We start from the raw sequence: 24,162 nt of genomic DNA, 5'->3' as shown, positions 1-24,162 counted from the left end.
TGGAGCGGTTAAAGAATGAAAAGATGGCACAAGATGGGGGAGATGTTAGATTGTGACAGGGAGCGAGGACCGAGAGCGGAAGCAAAGCCCATAGGATGAGCGCATAGGACAGGGAGATGCGAGAGATGAACCGCGAACCAAGGATAGACCTAATTAAAATGTGATTCCCTCCTTCAGGGAGATAACAAGGAGCCCACATAAAATGAAGGATCAGACAGAAAAATCAAACGAGACAGAGGAATTCCTCCCCAGCTCCACCTGAATAGTGACGTGAAGTCTTTTTTTTTTTTTTTTTTGTGAGCGATTGAGTGACAGAGTGACAGGTTGTACTGGTGCGGCGCTTATTCGTTGCAGCAGAGATGACTGACAGGCTAAAAATTGGGAGGTGAGCATGATGTGTCACTCCATTTAAGTTGGATAAAAGGCAATATATGAACCACAGGCTGTCAGCCTTTGCATCACTGGGCCCCCGAAATATCGACATGGATGTGTTTTCTTGTACAGTTTGAACTTTGACGGAGGAAAAATCTACATTTTGAGTGGGTGTCATCGGACCACAGTGGAGAGGGATGTAGTTCCATTTCAGGTTCACGTCAGAACTTTGAGTTGGTTGAATGTATGGTTTCAGTAGCACCTCTTCTGCATTTGACTGTGCGAACTTTTAAATATTCAAACACTTCTATGTAGCGCCATTCTGCCCTGTTCGGTTCTTTATTTTAAAAAAATCGCTAATATTGAGTAATTTAATGCCAGGGAAATCAACATTGTTTGTTTCACTCAATGCTTATCATTGCTCCATTTGGGACACCCGAGTCAAAAAGTGTGTCAACCAGTCCAGTTGCCTTTAGGTCAAGCTTCAAATTTACCATGACCTGGATGATCGACACAGACATTACTCTAAAACTGACGCAGCCATAGTTAATTGAACTGGGGGGCAGAGAGGAAGCGAGAGAGTGTGGTCTGTAAGAATCTCTCTGGGTCACTTAAGTCAACATCACCATTTTCCCTGATGGTTACTGCCTTTGGAATAGATTCCAACTTCATTAATAAAATTCCTGATATCTGCCATGAATGCGGCCGGATCTGCAGCAATTAATTTCTGGAGTTCTTTTTTTTCTTTGTATGCCTGAGCAGCTGCTCCCCCCTCCCTTTTTTTTTTTTTTTTTTTATTCTTATCTCCAGGCTGTGTTAGAGTGCACTCGATTTCAGTTTCCCCATGTGCATATTTCCACTCTTATGTTTCATGTGTGTGGCGTTCACATTGTTCAGCTGTTGGTTAATCTCATCAGATGCTTGTGCATGCGTGTGTGCGTGCACACATCTGTGTGTGTGTGTGTGTGTGTGTGTGTGTGTGTGTTTGCACCTGCACACATGCATGTATTGTTTTTGGACTGGAAGGCGTTGCATCCCACCCCAAATCTGTAAATCATTTTGATTACAGTTTAACTTTAATGGACTCTCATCATAATCACTGAGCTCTTAATTCTTCTGAAATTGTTTGCTTCAGACTGCATGAAAACTGCTTATCTTGTATGTATGGTGGCTGTCAGGATGCATGATTAGTTCTGCACAGTGAAATCAGAGGGAGACCGAGAACTGGTCTCTGTCCGTCCCATCTGTCCATCCTCTGTAACTCAGACAGTGCAGATCCAGTTTTGATGAGTGGGCAAGTCAGAGTGAGTCACAGCATTTATTACTCATTGGCTTTCAGTCAAAGTGCATCATTTTAAGATTTTTTTATGATCAAAACATACATTTAAAGTCTCTACAATAGGACACAAGTGAGGTTGCAACCATTTTGTTTTTGATTGATTTACTGATTAACTCGTTGACCAATCTCTTAGTGTTTGTCGGAAAGCTAATCATAATTCTCTTTAGCCCTGAGTGATTATTGTTTCTTGTGTCATTTAAAAACCACAAGACATTTAATTTACAAAATGACAAAAAGCAACAACTCTAAGATTAAAGAGTCCAGCCCATTTGACATTTGGGATTAATAGATTCACCAATTACATTTTATTTTTTCATTTGTCGTTAGATGAATCAATGATGCTCAAGACACAGTTATCAAAGACTTTTAGAGATTTGGTCCACAACATGTCAAAAAGTATGAATTGTTGGTTACCACAAAAGTCATTTCTTCAAATTGCTAATTTTGTCAAAGTGAACTTGATACAGGGGTCAAAGATAGATAGATAGATAGATAGATAGATAGATAGATAGATAGATAGATAGATAGATAGATAGATAGATAGATAGATAGATAGATAGATAGATAGATAGATAGATAGATAGATAGATAGATAGATAGATAGATAGATAGATAGATAGATAGATAGATAGATAGATAGATAGATAGATAGATCCTTAGGGAAATTCAAGAACTATTGAATTCATCCATTTAATTTTGTTTTAATTCGAAGACAACAGTAACCATGAAGTGTACAATCACCCACCTCGAGTTATATAGTACATTACGTAAATTGTGTTACTTTCTGTTGCCCAAGTACCGTGGTCATGAGTCAAGCTGGACCCGTTATTGTCCTTTTCCCTCTTCTTTGGACACAAGTATGTCCATCAATCCTGTCGTGTCCAGTCCCACACAGACAATAATCACTCTTCTGCGGATCACTGGTTGGGCATCTTGGCTGTAATACTAGGGCTACCACTGATAGGACACAGGTGGATTACAGACAGGTACCAGTATGCACACTCACACACACACACAAACTCAACTGACCACAGATGGAGGAATTTTGCTGTGGCCGGTTGCCCAGCGTGAGGTCTCCCTGTGTCTTCCTCTGTGCGGACTCGCTGCCATATGGGCTATTGAGACGGCCGAGATAAAATGGAATAAAATGACATTTGCATGATAATGAGGTTCTTTAGTGATGCTGTCTGATTTTCCTGCCTTAGATCTCTCCTATGAAGCATGCAGCGTTGTATATTTGTTCTTTTTAAAACTCCTCCACTTTTACTGCTTGCAATATCAGTATCATACAGGGTAGTTCTCTCTGTGAATGGTACCCTGGTTTGTATGTGCAAAGCATGATTAACATATCAAACAAAGAAATATGTTGAGGTAGATACTGTACAGTCAATAGTCAGAACATGGGCCAATGTGGATTGTTTGTCTTATGAAGAGAGGGAAAAGGAGACAGAGGAGCGCTGTGAAGAGTTTACATTTTCTTATACAGATGTTATTGTCTGTGGGGAAGTGTCATTCATTACAATGCTAGTCAGAAATAATCTGAAAATCCAATTTAATCAATATTTCGTAAAATATTGGCTATATGTGTAATCAGCTAAAATTAAGATCAGCGATTGACCATTTATAAAGACAGAGGATACATTGGAACCTCCTTGCATTTTCCAAAAGATGAGCCCCTTCTGCTACCCAAAACACACACCTAACTTATATTTAAAACAGCAAAGATTACTCAGATCAGCCCAGACTACAGACATTCTCACGTTGGTTTGAAGCAGGCATCAGGTATGCAAAGTTTTCATTATGTTCCCGCCCGCTTTGTTTATCTCTTTAAGCATCCAGGAGCCAATTAAACCTAAACTTCTCAGGAAAATAAACACTTATTTCCAACACAACCAGCCAGTCGGTGGTAGGAGCTCCACATATTTTTTGACTTCCCTTTTGGAAAATGTCAGACCCTTCTCCATTGTATTCAGTCATATATTATTCAAACCCATTTGTCTTGATTTCTTTCCTGCTCTTTGTTTTCTTTGAGGTCCACTTCCTGGTTGAAGATGGTGCACTAATGAATGCACACACGAACGTGTCTTGTTCCATCAAGCATTTGAAATGTGGGCTTTTCCAAGTTATCTTTCTTTGTATGTTGTTAAATCAACTTTTGTGAGATTAACTTTTGCTCAAAGACAGTGTTGTGGAGTGTATTCTTGATTTTTCTTCATAGACAGATAATAGTGTTATGAACTAATGGTAAATATAAATGTAAACAAGGGTTTAACAATATATAGTATTTTATTGGTTTAGATAGATAGATGGTTTAGTTTGGTAATCTGTTTTTTAAGTTGTCCTATAGTAATAGCCATTGGGTGTAATAAAAGCTATTTATTGATACCACTTAACCCTCGTCTTGTGTTAGCTTTCTGTTACCATCTCTTATGTTAACGGGTCGGTTTTGACCCATGTCTTAAATCAGCTGTAAAATACACTGAAAACAATTATCTATCATCCAATTTGTTTCTCATCTCTTGGTTACCTTGTTAGGCTTCCTTATCCATGAAAATATTGGTTTTAATATTTTTGGTGTGGGCCATTGGGCCTTTTTTTTGTCAGTATACCCCTCGATTTCAATTTAAAAAAATGGTAAAATGAACCTCAAGAGAATTGTATAAATAAATAAAAGGTTGTTGTGTTACCTGATTATTATTGAGGGGTATTAGAACACATCTCTTAAATAAATTTGTTTTATTTATATTTTCATTTTAATAATTTTAACTATAGTAACATCTATGGTGTTACGGGTCAATTTCGACCCATGTATATTTACTATTATTTTTCCATTACTTGGTGGATGTGGGTCCACAACACAAATGCATTATATGCAGATACATCGAGGATGTTGTAAAATACAACACCTATGGCCCTGGGTTGAACATCAGTGGAAGAAGCTGCACTCATGTGTCCCAGACATCCCTGATGGGGGCAAGCTTGTCAGATCTTGCTCTGGTTGTCAAATCTGAGGACTCTTGATATCATATGAAAGGTCTGAAGTGACATTGTTGCCTGGAAAATATTTCTACCTGTCGATGCATCCCAGAGACTATCAGTGGCCTTATTGCAGGATCTGTACACTCCAGCAAAAAAAAGAACACCAATATAAGCATCCAGGTATTCCTCATCCATGTCTTTCCACATGTTGCCATGGACTTTTTTTCCTTCAAGGTTTGTCATAGCAATGATGACTCTTTTTAGTGACAATGGCATAAATAGCTCAAAACATGTCTTGATGTCAGTGACTCTCGTCACAGCAAACCTTGAGATTCCAGGGGTCATTTTGATGACATTTGCAGCAGCTACCCTGCCATGTAAATCATGATGTAATGAGCTCCAACAGATCTCACCATTTTTGGACTTGAATCTTTCTGCAGGAGTAGCTTCACCACCGGTGACCTCCTCATCAGACTCATCACATGTGTCTGTGTCTTCTGGATGATACTCCACATTGTCTTCCTCCTCAGAAACCTGTTCATCCGTATCACTATGCTGCTCTGAGTCCACTCCCTCATTTTCAGCAAAAATATTATCCAGAAGGGTCGGTTTTGATATCTTTCACTGTAAATCTTTTTTTCATTTTTGCATGCTGCAAATTGGAGATGTGCACTCTGCAAGTCACCAACTCTATACTGAATTGACCTCATATGTCTGGAAATGCCTGTCGTTGTTTGTTTTGTTTTTGTACTGGATAACAAGGTAAAATGAGAATCCCCTAAAGCTCACATGATTGGGAGAGGAGTTGGCTGTCAGTGTGTGTTCAATTCTGGCTCTAATTATTGCTTTATAATCTTATTTTTATAACTGGGTCAAAACCGACCCTAACAACACCAAGGTCATAATTTTAACCAGAGCATTTTACAATTTAGTGAAAACAAAAAAAAATGTTTTATTTTGTTGAAATAGAGGTTCCTGACAAAGTCAAAAAGCCTTGATGCAAAAAAAAAAAGTTACGTGGTTCTTTTATGCATTTAAAAACTAAAACGGGTCGGTGCCGACCCTAACACAAGACGAAGGTTAACCTCCATGTCTGATGATAGGGACCCATTTTTCTGGTTTTCCTTCATTTTAAAATCCACCAGTAAATGCAGAGCACAGGAAATCAGAGCTCTGGACCAAATTCCTAAACTGACTTGATTATCATGGCTCACCAAATTTCCCAGCTCCTTTTTTTTTTTTTCACACCCTGATCCAAAGGGCTTGAAATCTGTACCCGAACAGTGCTCTGTCAGAGGCCTTGCCTGTTAGTTATATGAAGTGAAGTGAGACCATTCAGGCCTTAACCAGCGTTGTCTTTGATGCCACCAGCCGAGAAGGGACAGGTCATGAGGCTTGCAGTTTTGTGGAAGCTTCTGCGAAAAAAAAAAAAAAGTCCTTACAAGTGGTCCCCTGGGGCAACTTGTCATGAGTAATACGCTTATAATCTCAAGCTCATTCTTGCACACACATTATGCTCTGCACACATCACTGCTGCTGTTTGCTAACCCCCCCCCCAATTGTTTGTAATTTTGCTTTGGTGCAAATAGGTCACCGGAAGAGAGGGTAACTAACTGGAGCAGAATTAAACTCTCTAACCTGGATTACGCTTTGACACCAGTGACAATGGTTAACTGCAGCCTTTTTACGAATGACTTTCTGGGACAATGCAGCTGAATCCAAAATGGAACTGATGATGTGTCAAGATGTCACAGTTTTGAATGTGTCTAGATTTCCCCTTGCCCAATTTGAATCCAAAAATGTGCTCTCGCTTACGTGATCTCTAACAATGAGATCTCTGCACACACATTAAAGCATTTGTCAAATGAATGCAGACAGTCCAGACCTTTGAACAGGGCTAGAGAAAGGACATGGTATCACAGCTCAGGCCATTAACTGCTGTAAAGAATGGAATTGGCTTATTTTCTTTTCCAGTGAACTGACATATTATTGTGCGGCAGAGATTGCAACCTCATGTGAAATCTAGACGGCACGACAATAGAAGTCCCATTATCCCAATAAATCTTACCCCTTGCATTCACTTTCATTCCACCTTCTGCTGCACATAAAAGTGATTTCTCCGTAGTTTCATCATTGTGTCCGGCTGACTGGCAGACTGTGCTAACATCAATGATAATAGCATGTTTTTGTCAGACCTTGAACTTGTTTGTGCTGTAGCTCTTGCAGCTTGAATAAGTGTTTTAGGATGTGTTTTTCAATTTTGATTTATTTTCTACAATCGTTTCTATCATTCTTTACATGAGGTAAATGTTTATTATGGATCTAGGGAAGAAAAAGAGAAAACGAGTGCAGTGAAGGAAATAAAATGTGGTTTAAATTCTAAAAAAAGAGCAGAGAAAAAAACACAAGTGAGTTCGCAAAAGATTTCTTGAATCATTTCTTGGGATGGACTCTCAGTGCTCTCTCTTCATTTTATTTGCGATCTACACAAGCTCCTCAGCTTTTATGCACATGTGTATAACATGGATGAAAACCCAGATGAGTGTTTTGTATTATGCACTGAAAAAAAAAGTAGGATGAGTAAAAGCGCACATTAAGATCCATAAATAGTGCTTTTTAACACCATGCTGCAGCTGAAAAAAGTCCAGTTTTTAGCACTAAGCGTGTAAAATGAATGAGTGAGCCTGTGTGCCAGGATCCCTAAGCTTTAGATGTGCTCGTGTATTACTCTAACAAAAGTGGATGGCTCTCTCTACTTAGGCAAAAAAAGGAAAAAAAAACAAAAAACGGATAGCTTGCTTTTACCCGCGCCAGTGAGTCTGGGCAACAGCATGCTGAAGCAGCAGGTTTGGAGGTGGTGATGTGTGTGTGTGAGCGTGGTCCTGTAAAGAACAAGATTATAAAGACACATGGAAGAAGATTTCTTAATTAGCCTGGTGTAGCTTGTGGCTATAAGAGACGCCCCTGAGTGTCCACTGTTGGGTCCTTGGGACTCTTGAGCAGAAACTTTAAGGATAATTATGGAAGCAGAAATAGGATGTGGTGGTAGAGCTCGGCTGCTCTCTGTAGTCTCACCTCAGTTGGGATTCGTGGAGCAGGAACTGTAGAGTGCTGCTGTATGCTAGGAAAGGTGGGAGCCAGATCCACTTCAACCTCAGTTGGTCCGACAGCTCAAGTCGACATCATAGAAAGGCCCCCAGGGGTCATCTCTCCATCATAGTGTGATGTTGGGGACAGGGCGATTCTGCACCTCCCTCTAACTAGTGTACTGCCCCTCAATGATGGATGGAACTCGAGGGAGTAGAATTGTACTGTAAAGGTCTGACATGCATTTCCTTATTTTTCTCGGAGTTACACAGGAATGGAGCCGATCTCGCTTTAAGGCTTTCTTGCAGGATATCTCACAATTCTCTGCAGTTCAAGCACCTTACTGGCTCCATGAGGTCTACATCCACAGAAACAGAAAAAAAAAATAATAAAGTTCTCCCTGCACCAACACAGAGAGCTGCAATACGACTTCTCTGAGGAATGGAAATATCCTCCCAGTGACAGGATCAATTCTTAATTTGCAGTTTTGTGTTAACATGGTATATTATGCAATCAATATTCGCCATGCCTTAAGCGAAAACAAAGAAATGACTTGACTTAGTCTTGCTTAACCTCATGGCCAACGTTGTTGCAGTGTTATGCATTTAAGATGACACATCTAAATTGGACTGCTCGTATAAAACACATCAGGAGAATGTGACCGGGTTTTTAATCAATGCCATATCAGCGATAACTTTACCAGTGCTGGAAATTCTAGCTCTCAGGTCTGATCTTAAGAGCTATTTTTTTAGCTATAGCGACCCCAGAGACACCCTTGTTCTTCAAGCCAAATGTAAAGTCATTCTGACACAATTATACATAACATCATATTTTCACTGCGCATTTCTGCTTGACACAGAGAACATAGTAGTTGTCTTCTCTTTTTGCTTGTTCCAAAACACTTTTATGCAATTCTGTGGTTACCATACTTACTGCAATTATCTGCATGTCTTCCGACTTTGGATCCGTCTCAGATGGCCATGTTGTAAACCCTCAACACTTGTCACTCATTTTGATGACCAGTCTGCTTTAAAACTGTATCGAGTCTGGAAACGAGGCACCTATCAAACACAAAGCCCTCACAGGCACTGAAAAAACAGATGGCAAGTGCAGTCACTTTAATAAAAAAAAAGGAAGAAAAAAACCCCAGCAATCTTTACTCTTGTTGTGCACTGGCTGTCTTTTCCCTCTCTTTTATAGCGTTCCTGCTTTAGTGCTGTAATTACTATGGCTCCCTGGCACTTGATATTCACATGACACAAAAGCATAGGGAATATGCCCCAAAAATGTTTTTAAATATCACTGAAATGTCTCCAAGCCTCAGCCGAACATGAAGTGCACCAGGGTCACAGACAGAGCCAGACTGCTACGCTGTGTACGTGACCTAATTTTCCCATCAGTTCATTAAATTTTCATTTTATTATCTTGAAATGCACTGGAAGTCCTGTCCTGTTTATTTTATTTTAATGTAATAAAACATTTATTTTGCTGCTTTAATGCCCCCTTTAATACACCAGACAGCACTAAAGTGCAGGTTCAGTCTTCATTCAATTAACCAAAACACTCCAAGATATCCCCAAGTGTTCCTTCCCCCCCACAGTATTTTTTCCCCCTCCTCAATATCTGAACAAATGCAAGTGCAAATTGTATTTTTTTTTCTATTGGAGAGTTTCAACAACATCAAAAGACATGAAACTTCTTTGACAAGCCAAATCTTATGAGGGTCAATTAAACGGGAGCAGCTGAGTGCGATGGATCCGTAAGGAACAACAGGGGAGGGTAGACTCACGCTGGCCTCAAAAAGCCGACATGATGACCCCCCGCTGCCTTCTGTGTTTTGCGTTTCCTTAAAGGTCCATATTAACGACTGAAATTTTGCAGTTGCCGATAATGATTTTATGTTCAATCATGTTCTTGATTCTATGTGATATTCCCCCCCCCCCACCCCACCTCCCACCACAGCCTTAATCAAAGCCTTATTACTAAAGCGTTCTCCTGGCACAGGGTATAGAAGGGTAGAGCAGAATTGGGAGATTGCTGCTGTTCTTTTGCCGTTGCCTCTCTTCGACACAAAAGGCAATTTTCTTATTTCATCACGTTGTGTTTCTCTGTATTGTTCAGAGAAATATTGAGACAGAGGTTCCCATCATGGTTTGTTAGTATGCTGACTTTTCAGAATAATTGTCAGTCATGCAGCAACTCTCTATCTGCAATAAATTGTAAAATAAAGCTTTGCCTCTCCGGGGCTGCTGTTTAGCCACTGCATTGGCCGCTTACATGAATCTGAAGATCGGATTCTGTGAGATTATGTTGATGTTTGTCTATACTTGGCATTAAAATGATGTTCCTCTTGTGACTGTATTATTTAAATCTGCTCGTATTAGTACTGATCACATTTATCTCTCAGCAAGCGTTTTGCCTGGACTGCAACCAGCATAAACAGCACTCTGATGGTCACCTGAACCTGACCACTCGGCTGTGGCAACCTTTGAGTCTGAGAAATGAAGCCAACTTAAAGGTGCCAAATACTGCACTTCCTCAAGTGGCCACTTGAGGTTTGTTCCCATAGCAAGACACACAGCACCCACAGTATTTGGCCGCTTATCAAAATGCACAATTTAACTCCAGACTTACAAATCCTCACTGCCTGCCATAAATAAGAAATATTGTGGTCTCTGTAGCTTTGTTTCTCTGTTCATTGTCAACATGGCTATATTCAGTGTAGGGTAAGTTTTAGGTATAAGGTAAATAACTCTTAATTTACCTTAACCATTATGCAATTCTTGTGTTGTTGGTTCTTGTTAATATTAAAGGCAAATATATATATATATATATATATATATATATATATATGGACGTTTTGGAAAGGGACCTCAGTCTCAGTGGGGCACCCATAAAAGATCAGTGGGCACCTATCAAAAGATAGATTAAATAAATCAGGCAAAAACATTTATACGATAATAAAAAGGCCCAGGGGAAAATACTGTATAGCCTTGTAAAACTGGTATGCTAATTTAATGCCCTCTCTCCACCCTATTGTCAAAATATAATCATTAAAATAATGAAAGTTGAACAACCAAATAACCAACCAGCTAACTCTGTAATGGCTACATCCATTATATAATCCAAGATCACTTATACTTCACTCGAGAGAGAGAAAAACAACTCTGCTTTCTATTCACACTGTTCAGGTGTAAGTTAATTAGCAGCCAATGTTAGCTCTCCCAAGTAGACCACGTCTCACTGCATAGACTGGAGAGATCAAAGGCAGAATTAGCAAAGAGATAACATCTTGATCGAAAGGGGAGAAAAAAACAACAAATGGATCATGGAAGACATCCTTTTTACATGTCAATGGGATCAATGGGAGTGAAAGATTGCAAGCATGGAAGTGGTGCATGGGAATTGACTCCAGGGGAATCCTTCCTCCTTTGATTATTGGAAATTGCAGAATACATATAAGGAAGACTTCAAATGTTTTATTGATAAAATTGCAACTGCCGATGACTTGTACCCACATTTTATGGTTTGATTTGAACTTATAGTATAAGCAGTAAAACATACTTAACCTAGGTTGGGTAATATAGAAATTCTCCACCGCTCTTATTGTCTTACTATGAAATAAACAGCTTTGTACTGGAATGAAGAAACTAAACTCTTTAATGGGTTAAATGGAGACTCTTAGAGGCTTGTTAGTATGTGGGCGACAAACGAAGATAAAAGCGCAACAGTAGCATATTGCAACTAGGGTAGAAAAGCCATTACTGTAAGTGTTTCGAGGAAAATGTAGTTCAAGGAAATAGAAAAGTTGAAATGTGGCTTGAACAATAAGCGCCTAAATGTTTCATTTTCTTCAAATAAAACATCTTTCACCTGCTTGGAGGGGGCCATGGAGCATTGCCACCCTGGCAGAAAGGGCCAAAGAGAGCAAATGTGAAAGCCTGAAGCTCGATGAAAGCTTCAAAGGCAAGGACCAAGAAAGAGACATTCAGACAAGAAGAAGAAAGAACATCGGGGTGTGAGACAGGAATAGACAAGTGACTCTCCAAGTAAATGTCACACTGTAATCAGAGCAGGGGTGGCTGATAAAACAATCCGTCTAATTATTACAACAATATTTCCCGGGAAAAAAAGTCGTGAATGTCATGAAATAAAATTATTTTTGGTGTTTGGTTTTGCTCTATCTTTACTTCCAACCTCTGTGCTGTCAGGAACTATTAATCTGTGCCAGAAACCGACTTCTGCCGGGTGTCGACATGTGTGAAGTCAGGATGAAGCAGAGCAAAACTAAGCAAAGCAGAGTTGATCAAGTTGTTCAGCTGTAGAATCTGTCTGTAGATTTTCTATTTTGTTTTAAACTAATGATGACCCGGTCTCCTTGTTCCGTGATCTGTGCAGAATTTGTAATGGAGTTACACTCAGGGCCAAAAAAAAAAAAGTCTCTAAAAAAAAAAATCATCAGCCTATTGAGCGTCCAGTCACAACCCCACACCGCAGGGATTTAGTCTACATTTCCTTGAGCTTCTCTAATTAAATTACACTGAAAAACTGAATGGGAAATGCAAGGTTTCCTATTTCAGGAGTGAGAGAAGCAGAAAGGAGCAGAAGAAGCAGAGTGGGCCAAAATGTAATTAAGCAAGCAGGTTATCACATGGATACCATAAATATATGATAGGATTATAAAACGCTTACAAAATCAGTTTCCTGGTATGATGTCTGTAATGCCTTTGCAGTAATTAAATTATTCCACATTTTTACAGTGTAACTTTTCAAGTCAGTATTATTTATTATGAAATATATATTATTATATCCAGTGCCAAATGATTGAAACCATCTGTTGGTAGTGTATTTAACCTTTAAAAAAAATATACCTCACTCATAAAGCTATACATATTTTTTATATATATATATATATAATATCTAAATCTTTAATTTCTCTTGAATCCTGAATCACTCTGTCATCACGTTTACAATCCTTAAAGATGTCTTCAGGTCATGATACAGGAAGGTGAAACCCAAGTAAAAAGTCGAAAAGCAAAAAAAAAAAAAGGCTTCAGTCATACGCCTCTTCATGCTCTGTTCATGTTGTATTAGATGTATCATATTAATGTTACCTTGTATGAGATGTTTAACGTCTTGGATTGTGCTGAGGGCAGTTGGTGACTGGTCTTGAAAATTAACATTTAAATAATCATGTTTGAATTGATCTAATATTTAAAAAACAACAAACATGCTAGATAAGAGAAGGTGAACTTTATGGTCCTTTTTGGAAATTACAATGCTCTGATTCAGGAACAAAATATCTATCTAGAGCATAAAGTACACATGTGCAAAACCTCTCGGTCATATAGATTTAAGGAAAAAAGCATGTTTACATTCCACTAAGCAGAAAAAAACCCAATATAAACACTATGTGAAGAAAAAATAAAAAATAAATCAAAGCATTACATTGCACTCAAGAATGTCTTTAAAAGCAAATGATGTGCAGAGTTAAATAACGATTCAGGTAAAAAAAAATATATATATATATATTGTATAGTTCTGCATCTATAAATGTTTAAAACCATGCATGTTTTTTGATGTTTAAACACATCATATTGAAGTATAATGTTGGTTGTTTTATTTGAAAGACATTCTTATTTCTTGAATTACATAAAGTTCAAGTTCAGTGAAACAGATTCTGGGTGCATAACATTCAGAGTTCATCATCTAAAGCCGGTTCCTTCAAAATAAAACTGTGTTTAATGCTCATCAACATGTCCCTGTGATTCTGCATTACAGCCCTATATTGTGCATCCCACTTCAGCAACAGCCCACCATAAACATTTAAATGAACAGCATCAATAATATACCTGCACTGGCTTTAAAGCACATTATGCAAATGTCTATATTTAGACTCCGATGTCTAACTAATGCTTTTCAACCTCCACATGCACATTCTAGTCCTGAGTCCCTGAATCCCTCTCTGCATGAATATCAGATAGAACAGAGCATATAGAGCACTGCTGTTTAGAATCCAAGCTGATTCTGTTCTGTTGTCAAGGTTCATAATGCAATTTCCAGTCCGTAATTGACCAGCAAGTCTAACATATTGTTGTGGGCAGAGGCATGAAGCTGTTCTCTAAACAAGCAAAACTTCTGTGCTCCAACAGAGAAATGATTATATTACAAAAAAGCAACTATGCCATCACTTAAAACTGTCTCCTCTCAGCCCTCCGCCAATGTTTTGAATCTATTTTATCGCAGATGCATCGTGTGTGTCACAGTTTGACAAAGCCTTAGTGCTGGTTGACATTTCACACCGCGTATCAACTTCTCAATTGGAGGAGCTGGTGCATAGCGTGATCTGTCAGCAGGTGCTAAGGCTTTGTCAAACGCAGTGATACAAAAGGCAGTCTCGAAATAAAGGAAGTCGGAGACAAAATGGTGGATGGTGGAAGAGCTGACAGGAGGTGTAGCATCACCCACTGAACCATCTGCAACCGCTTTTTCCTGACGTGCCTCCAGCCGATGGGTCCACTCATCAGCCCTTTGTCAGAGAGAGAGAGAGAGAGAGAGTGTGTGGCTCACCTGCTCAGGAAGTTAAGCATTTTTAAGCCAAGAAGCAGATTCTGACACATGTTCCCTTAACCTGTCGGTGCGGTGTTTAGCTTTCTTTCAGCTTATGTGGACAAGTTGACGAACATAGTTATCGTCGGGGCTTTTAAAGTGATGAATTGAGGTGTTTAGGTTGTCTCAGGAAGAAAAAAATCATGCACTCGGATGTTTATTTTTAAACTGCTTTATGAAAGAGGTGTACAAGGTCTGAGCTATGAATACAAATAGTTATTTTTAATATTCATTATAATTTAGTATTTGTCAGCTTATTAATACTTTTTCAGTTTTTGCTGTTGCATGTTCATACGTTGATGGGTTGTTTTTAGAGCTGAAGTGAACTCCACTTTCATATTGACTTTTTATGTTTTTTGGAAAAAGTTTGTATTATTACGTATTATTAGTTTTAGTCACCAGTGTTGATAAGTGTTCTTTGATCAATGATTTCGGTGGGCCTATTAATATTTGTAGGTTGTTGTTTTTTTTTTTTAAATGGGCCATGGCAATCTTAAGTTTGGGGCATGGCTGCTTTAGAAATAAAGTTTTCCAACAACTAAGAAGTGCAAGTGTTGAACTCTGCCACACAAAAGATGCTTCATGCATAATGAATGATTTGCATAAGAACACCTCAAAATGAAACTAACGGAGTAAACGGCAGCTTTGTCTCAAGTCACTTTCTGTAGAAGTGAGCGCCTTCAAGCCTACACAATTCTAATTGCGCTCGTAAATGTGACACTGTAGACTCGGGTTACAAACTCTGCCATTGTTCTTTTGTTATTCCGTTACAATGAGAAGGCAAGAAAGTGCATGTCAACACTATGTTAGTGCGCTTGTAGCAAAGTATTCCTCTCTTAAAAAATGCTCCCCTCTGGAGAAAAAAACCGACTGTTTTGGTAGCTTCTGCTTACTGTGAGAAACTGTTCCCAGCACTTGAATAACAAGACCTGACATGTCATAGCTAAAGAAATACAAAACCCTGTTTTTCTGTTGTTTTTCTTCAACGAGTATGACAAGCACAGAATGCATTCACACCCAGTTATTATACTGATAGCCTGCACCAGACACTAATATCAGCTCGGATGTTGGATATTTCTTCTCCCCCCCCCCCTCTCCTTGTGTCCTGGAATTTTGTAGTCATTTACCACATAAACTGTTTGCAGGGACCACAAATATACCATTAATATCCCTCCAACACTCCCCAACGATAGTAGCTGTTTTTCTAGCCGACATCCCTCTATGAGCTGTGGGTCTCTCATATTTGTTCGCCATCGATCACAGCGGTGTGGCGCACACGCTGCAAAAGCAGCCGGTGGGGAGAGGCAGCATTTGCAATCAAACAGAGAGGAGCGGTGTGAAATCTCAGGAAGAGGCAGCTTCCCCCATGCCCGTGGGCAGGGGATCAGACGATGAGGAAGCCTGCCTCAGACACTCAACACCTCCCACTGGCACCCTGATGCAAGCAGCATGCAAACCCACCCCTCACATGTATCTGTCAGCCGGGGGGGGGTTAAGCTCAGTGAATACCCCCACTCTGTAACTGCACTGTGGCTTGCTAGTGTGCTGCTGCAGTGGAGGTGATTTGAGAAGAGCGTTGACTCGTTGGGCGCTGAAGGTGGCACACGGTGGAAATTACGGTTTTCCTTTTCTTTTTTTTCTTTTATATATTGCTTTAAGCACGCAGATGGTAGTGACCCAATATAAAAGATGGAGGGATACAGGTGCAATCTATCTATCCAAGTCTCCAAGAGGCAAAGACCTGTACTGTGCAGAGGGAAAGTAATGTCATTGAGTCATTGCTCTTCAAAACCAAATCACAAGCCCTCTAAATCCAGTCAGCCTGTTCCATAACAGTGCTGAGGTTTGCCCGTCTGTTCAGCATTGTCCACCTTGGCTCTCCTTCCATGACATACAAGACTATAAACTCTAAAGGGTTTGTTCCAGACTCAGAGCAGATTTATTTCAGGTGGTGCAGGAGAGAGAGAGAGAGAAAAAAGAGAGGCCTGACTGGGTAAGAAAAGTTTCCCACTGTGCCTTTGGCTTCCCTCTCACCCTATTACATGTTGCCTCATTTGCTTACGCCGTCCACCAAATATTAGAAACAATGATTGCTTTTAGCCTGGTGTGGGAGTGTGTTTTGATGTGAAGAGCAGACGGTGTTCTGCCACACAGTGAGTGGGTATTACAGCTACAGATGGCTAATAGCTACAGCAAAAGGCAGACACAAAAGTATAATTATCAGTATTGATTTTGTTTTGCGTGAGAGATAGATTTGAGTACGACAGAAAGGTCAGCGAAGCAAATGTGAAATTGTCTGCTTTTGCAAATGATACACCTTATTATAACAGGTTGTCATAAGTACATGATAAGCAAGTTATTATTACATGTTGGGGAAACTTTTCAGAGCAGACGTTTGACTGGAAGTTATGTGCACCGTGAAACACTAATGACAGCATGCAGCAACAATTACTCCAGCACGACAGTTGAATATAGACCTCTGGTTTGTTAAATTACCCGTTCAGAGGTGACTTTATGTCAAAGCTACTTATAGCTACTAACATAACCATATCAAATTTACACGAAACACTAACAGAAAAAATAATGGCCTACTGAAATGTCTGGCATCAGAGCATGCATGTTCTCCCTCTCGATGACGCTTTGGCACTGTAGGAAGAAAATAGCAAAGCTTTGCCAAGCTAATGTGTATCTTCGCTGTCATTGCTCATTTTCTGGCCCTTGATGATAATGATGAGCGCGGATCAGAGTGTGCTTTAATTCCTGCACGGTATCATTTTACATTTCGGGTTCTTCTTTCAGATGGCGTTTCAACACGTAAGTCAAATCCAAATGATATTTTCTAAAAACACGGTCGACCTGAAGTCAATTACCCAGCCCGGCAGTCAGCGAGGATGTGGCAATCAGAGCTCACCCTTTTGTCCACTATGCCTTCTTTTGTGAGAGTTCAAAGACAAAATGATGCATCAAATGGGCTTTCTTCACTTTTTTTTCTCTTATCAACAATTGTGGCACGTGAAGTCTTTTAGATAACAGTCTTGAATGTACCTTTTCCCTCGCCGTACACAAATTTCTACTTGTGCAGCTACGCTGACTTTGAGACGAAGCCGCTTGGTGTGGCATAAACCTCCTGGAAGCTGTGGAGAGGTTTTAATCAAGTGTGAAATCCTTTTGGAGTAGATGCCTACACGACTGTGCTTGTGCTCAGAAGCGTACTCCTCAAACCGCCCTCTCTCTCTCTCTCTCTCTTTCTCCTTCCCCAACTCTCTTCCCATGAACATCTTTTTGGTAGCGAGAGTCCATTTCGCTGCAGTGATGCATACAGACAACGCTCTTAGCTGAGCTGAGAAAATGAAACTCCAATCATCATGCACGAGGCGCTGCACTCTTGCCTTTGGTTGCCTGTCGGTTTTCTCCGAGCTCAAAACTTCAGTTTCTTCTTTTCTAATCAGGCATGAAGTGCGGTTCATTCATTTGAGAAGAACCATTGACATCAGCCTTGTCAACACAGATAGGAACTCTTCACTTACCCCTGAAGACTATAATTAAGCATGAACAAGGCAGAACATTGTTCAATTGTAAAGTGAATGTATTAAATGGTCTAAACATCTCGCAATTTAGGATTATTTGAGAATGAGATTAACAGCAACAATAGAGCAAGCTATGCATTCTTTAATTCACAATGGGATTAGCCATAATAAATGCATATTTTAGACATAAATATGCAAAATCCAACAATATCTTTCTGCATTTAAAAAAAAAAAAAAAAGCTTAAATGCTTGCCATGCTACCACACAAGCTGTTTCCATTTTCCATCCGATTGATTGAAGTCTTTGGTGGGCCAGATGCAGTTTTTCCAGCCTCAGAGGTCTGACATTTTGCAGGATAATTATCTCACCACTGGTCATGAGTACAATACTGATGCCATGTCTCATAGGCTTACTGTCAAGCTGGCATTTTCTCTATTAGCTTTAGAGCTCTCCCCACTGCCTCTTAATACGTCATCTTTTGTGGTTGCATCATACACATCTTTCTGCCCGTTTAATGTGCAGCACACTGTGCTCAGTTCCCCCCCCCCTTGCAAATACATTCACTCCCTTCCACACACTGTCCTGTTTAAGCCAAAAAACAAGACAGTGCGTCCATGATTGACATGTTCTTTCATGGCGTGGACAGCGCTGTGGCATTCCAGTAATGCATTTACAGCAATCAAAAAGTTTGCATCACAGACCCACAGATCTTAGTCGTCGGCTCCTCTCTTCACAGACATTGATTTGGCCGCGTTCGTCTGAGTCAGAAGGGATAACAAAGATAAATTGAGTGGTATTTCCATTAAGTCTGGGCTGTATGTTTAGCTTGTCAACAGGTGGGCTGCTTAACAAGTCTATCGGCTGCCAGCTGCACATTTCGGGTAAACAAATACATGAGATATTGAGTGCTGATTTACTTTCATAAAGCTGTGCGTTCCTCTGGAGTGACGGCTGAAGCAAAAACTTATTTTGGAGCTTTCACAGCTTGTACATTAAAATGAGGTCACTGGGTCATGGGCCCATTTATTTAATTAGGAACAGTTGAATAGAAAATGGGTGATAATCAAGGGCAGAGAACTCATTTTAGCACTGTCAATCAATAGCTAATTCAACAGTAGTTTTGCCTGAGGGGATCCAGCCATTCCATTAGAAACCAAACACTGTATGTATACAGCACGTGTGTGCATATAGTGGTGTCCGAGCTTGTCTTCTTTTAAATTTCAACATCTGGACTTTTTTTGGCAGCAAACAAATCAAAGTATTGGAAACATATTCTCTTTTTTTAACAATAAGGTGATAGTTTACTAGAATACCCAATGAACTGCTGTAAGAAACTAAATGACAGTCTGCTTTCTCCTGAATGTATCACATCAGCTCGTGGACGACACACACGCACACACACACTAGCGCTCATTACACAGTGCATAGCAACAGCTACATAGCAACTGCTGCTGCCTGCTTAGCAACAGCTGCAAAGACATCATGGAGGAGGTGGGTTTCATGGGGTGTTTTAGATGACACCATTTCTTTTCACAAATGCCTTTTTAAGACTTTTTTTGGGGGGGGGGTGGGGGGGATTGTTTTGATGTTCATCTTTTGAAAAGCTCTCTATCATGGTGCTGACTCCTCTCTCTTTCTGCTGACAGATATTCGCTCCCTCCCTGATGTGGCGATGACCGGAAACTGTACCAACGAGTGCAGCGAATTGGGCCACTCAGACGCATGCTGGATGCCCGGGCATCCCTCCCCCGTACGCAAGACCAGGAACCCCCCGAAACTCTCCACCTTCGTGCCTTACCAGGAGAGGGGAAGCTTGGGACGCCTGGCCAATGGGAGTGCCAGGCTGGGCGGCGAGGAGCAACACCGCTCGCGCCTTCCGCCCTCTCGCAGTGCCTATTCTAACAGCGGTCATGACGCCAGTCAGGACTGCCCATTAGAGGAGATGCCCTTGAGTGTGGCTTCTGAGTTCCCACCCACCTCCCCTACCACCCACACTCCAAAAAGAGAAATCTACCTGTGAGGAATATCGTCATTCAATTGGTGCACAAATGAAGATAAAGATACACCCACTTCAGAAGGAGGAACAGGCTGTCCACATGCTAAAGCCAATGCCCATTTTATAGGTAACAACAGGCTGTGACTCATTCAATCACTGGCATGAACACTTGTTTTTAGTCATTTCCTCCTTAAATTATTAATTTATTAGCATATTTATTAATAATTCTACAAAGTTAATTGACGCACTTGCTCATTTATTTATAGTAAGTCTTGATGGGTACAATTCAAATGGATCAAAAGGAAATGCAGTTGGTAATTGCTACTTTAGCAGTAACTAATTATCGTTGTAGTTAGCCAAGTCCCATTTTGTGAAGTGATCTCTTGAATTTGAAAGTTGTGATCAGTGCTCTTGTGCCATGATTAAATATATAATTTACTAGTCATCCAGTCAGGCCCCATCAGAAGGCATATGATCCAATTGAAAATGGTCTCTCTTAATGTACAGCGCTGTAAATACATTTGAATGGTGTGTTCTACATATATTTTTGTCTGGCATAAGCTGAAAAAAAAAAAAAAAAAAAAAAAAAGATAAGAATTGCCTCAGAATTTTTAGCATATTTAAGCTTTTCTTTGCTGCTGCTGTTTAGACTTGATTGAAACCATCTCCAGACACGGAGCTTGATATTGTGGTAGGCATTTATCCGCACCATACAATCACAAACACAGACACACGCAAACAAACACATACACACATACCTTCGACCCATAATCATAGCAGAATGGCCTTTACCTCTGCTCCCTGTAGAGATCTGCTACTGGTGGAGAAAAGCTGTGTGGCAACATTTAAACTGACATTATGTTCCACCGACTCTCAGCACTGTGACCTATCGTTCATCATGAAAACGGTTGACTTGGCCACAGTACCCCGGAGTCACAACGACCAAACGCAGAGTCCTGATTGGCTTTTCATATAAAACTTTGTGACTCACTCGTGCTGATGAAACCGCACCAGTGTATCAGTCTGAAAACACTCTTCTCTATCGTGACAATCAGATAGGCTCACAATCCTTTTTTCCCCTTAAGCTCAGAGTCCTTTCCCTCTTATGATCCATGAGGAACTCCCATAGATCTAATGAATGCATCAGAACCAATCACATGAAAGAGCACTTGAATGTGTAGAGCCATTGTAAAGACTTAGTACTGATATGAGCGTATATGATAACGTGTTTAACTACCTGAAATATCTACATTAAGAGGACGTTCTCTGTATTTCCAGTTCTCACTGGAGAAATACATCTGCAGAGGTGAAAACAGGACAGCCCTCAGTGGAACGAGCGAATAAACAGACAGTTTGACCGTCAAGTCTAGAAATCATTGTGGTCAAAAGATTTCAAACACTTTTGACCACACTTTTGAACTAATGTCTGTTTGTCATACACACAGTTACTGTAGATAGAAGGAGACAGGCTCCATTTACTGCAACTCCAGTTCATCATGATTTTCCTTGTATTGGGGACAACATACTTAATAAATTATCAGGCATTTTCCCTCCTCTGGCTATTGAACAGAGGTAGAAAAATGGGGCACGCCCGTGGGCTTCATTTATCTTTACAAAGATTTTTTCCTAGTGAATCTGAAGGATATGTCTGAAGGACACTCCGTATTAGTCAGTAATTGGATGTTAATGATGACAACAGTAGCCTGCCTTACAACATGTTAGCGCTGGCCGCTGTCTTTGATTTCAACATTGATTTGATTAGGTTTGTAGATACCTTTCACCTCTGCAGAGTATTACCAGCATGAGATTGTGTCTCTGAGTAAGGGTGGAAGAGCGCAGAATGGACATTTCCTAATTAGGGTGAGTAATGAGTCCTGAGTGAGGGCATGTGTGAGCACATCCCCAGGACAAGGCACCCACCGGATAATGCAAATCTACCCTGCAGAGCTACAATCAGTTAAAAGGGGTATTTTTATCAGCACTTACCTCATCATGCTGCCATTGGAAAGTGCGTTTGGAATAATTAAACTGAAAACATATGGAAATTACTGGACGTGGCCGTGATTAAATAAGGTGGGCGATTATCCTGCCTTGAGGGGGAGAAAGCACATTATGGCGTTTTCAAAGCCATTTAGCGAGTGGAATAAAAATTCAAACAACAGCCATGATATACTGTGATTAAACCCCCACGGCTCCCCTCCAACAAGCAGCCGTCCTAGAGCTGTGGATAGCCGCTTCACCAACTCAAAGCAGCGGGTAAGATCACTGACCTGGAATTAATGACAAGTGAGAAAGATAGCAATGACTGATAAAGCCAGTGTCACAAAGCCTCAATCAAGACTTTATCTATTGGAAATGCTTTGACTGGATTCACATTCACAACTGTTTTGCATCAAGAGTTATCTCTGACTTGATTCCAGCCTAAATGCCCTCATTGTTTGAGTAAATCTGGAATGTATTTTAAGATTTGTCACCAATACAAGAAACAAACTGAACTGAACGACATTAAGTCTTTTCAAAAAAGCAAGCCTGGGCCTATTCCCCCCCCGCCCTTCTCTCTTAATGAGTTGGACTCCAGCCGATAATGACCTCCTGCTACTCACCCCTGGAACAATATATCACCAGGTTTGACCTTTCTTTTGAACTCATGCTGAATGAACTGTGTTTACGTCTCCCTCTCAAACACAGAGCTGTCCTCCTTTATCAAATCCTGAGGACGTCATGAAGCACCTAAACTCACTCAAAAGTATGTTGAATAATGTTTAATTTGTACTTAACATTGATTTAATGTTGAATTCACTTGAGTATCTTTTGCCTCTCTGTTGTGTGTATCGTATGGTGGTCATTTCTGTGGACAGATGGACAAATAACTGTACTGAAATTGGCAAGAGGTTGTTTTTTTTTGTTTTTGTTTTTTAACTTACAGATTGAAGACTCTTAGAAAACTGGTTGTGTGGAAAAAAAATATACAAATCTTTTGGTGGTGTAGTGTACATAGATCTCCAAAACCCTGTCAAAGCAGGAGATGATTTTAGCATGAATTCCAAAGATAATTGGTAGAAACTGTTTACTCCTTTCCTTTTCTTTTTTTCTTTCCTGAAATGTCAGTGCTGGTTCATATTCAAAAGGCCCTCCACCCAAACAAACGGCAAATTAACTGAACATTTTCATCTTTTCCACAGTTCATCTAGAAACAAAGACAATTGCCTTGAAAATACGTCTTTGCAAGAGAGAATCTAGTTGTTATCCTAATTGTTGGTATATTTATATAGGATAAAATGCTTGTGATGCCATGTTTTTGTACAGTTTTATGTACATACAAGTGAAGCTTTCTAAAAGTTCTGAGAAAAGCCGATGGCATATAAAAATTGTAACATGTTTTTTTCTTGAGATGTGCACATCTTGCCTTGGTTGGATTGACCTTTGCTCAGTCAGTGTGAATGTGGCCGTTCTATGCCTGCACTGTAGTCATTCACCGGCTCCCACCTCCTGAGGACTTAATCAGTTTTTATGTTTATCGTGAACAGTGGATTGTCTTATCTTACCAGTTTGTTAAACTCCTGTGTTTCGGCTTTGTTCTGTTTTCGCATGTTGACAAATTCTCTTGTAATACTGTAAGTCCTCATGAACTTTGTAATAAAATCACTTCAGGGAAAAAAAAAAAAAAAACATGAATGCTGTCAGTGTTTTCTCTTTGTTATTTCAATTGTTATGAATCGCTTTTGAGTGTCAAACAAGGGTGCCATCGTTGCATTTTCATAAGCGCTTTTGCAGCCTTGGAGCCACATAGTGTAAAACGTGTCTCACTCTAGGACCCAACCTCATTAAAAAGAGCTAGTATTCTTGTCATGTGGGGACCAGTGGTTCATTTTTAAGTCAGGAAGCAGGAAGCATTCCAGGGCTTCAAGTAGGAGAGTCCCAGGACCTGTGTTACACACTTCAACTAGAAAACAATACAGTCCTTGACATACACTTAGCTTTGAAGCAAGTATTCAAAGCACTGATGAGCTGCTCCATTGCTCCACATTTAGTGCACTGCTTAAAAGAAGCTGTCTTGTTAAAGTTAATTTGAGATGTCTTTGTGACTTCTCTTAAAGTTGGAATTGTTCAGATGGACAATGAGCTATGGTTGAAGGAATTCAAAGAAAAGGAAAGTCTGTCCATGTCTGGATGGTCTATTTCTACTGTATTTGATCATTAGCGCATAAGCTGAGACCTTCATTGACTTAATCATTGTTGTACATATACCATAT

The 24,162-nt window shown here is 40.0% G+C and overlaps 1 protein-coding gene across 1 annotated transcript in view; it reads left to right on the top strand.

The window, feature by feature from the left end:
* pcdh1a (protocadherin 1a) overlaps positions 1-23,570 on the top strand; it is a 94,906-nt gene extending 71,336 nt beyond the window's left edge. Inside the window, exon 5 of the mRNA XM_079355006.1 lies at positions 19,560-23,570. Coding sequence (XP_079211132.1) covers positions 19,560-19,933 — 374 coding nt within the window. The 3' untranslated portion in view covers positions 19,934-23,570. The remainder of the gene's footprint in view (positions 1-19,559) is intronic.
* Positions 23,571-24,162: the final 592 nt, after the last annotated feature.

The sequence above is a fragment of the Symphodus melops genome (genome assembly GCF_947650265.1).
Source record: "Symphodus melops genome assembly, chromosome: 11".
Taxonomy (NCBI): domain Eukaryota; kingdom Metazoa; phylum Chordata; class Actinopteri; order Labriformes; family Labridae; genus Symphodus; species Symphodus melops.
The sequence above is the reverse complement of the archived record's forward strand: the minus strand, read 5'-3'. Positions and strand labels throughout refer to the sequence as shown.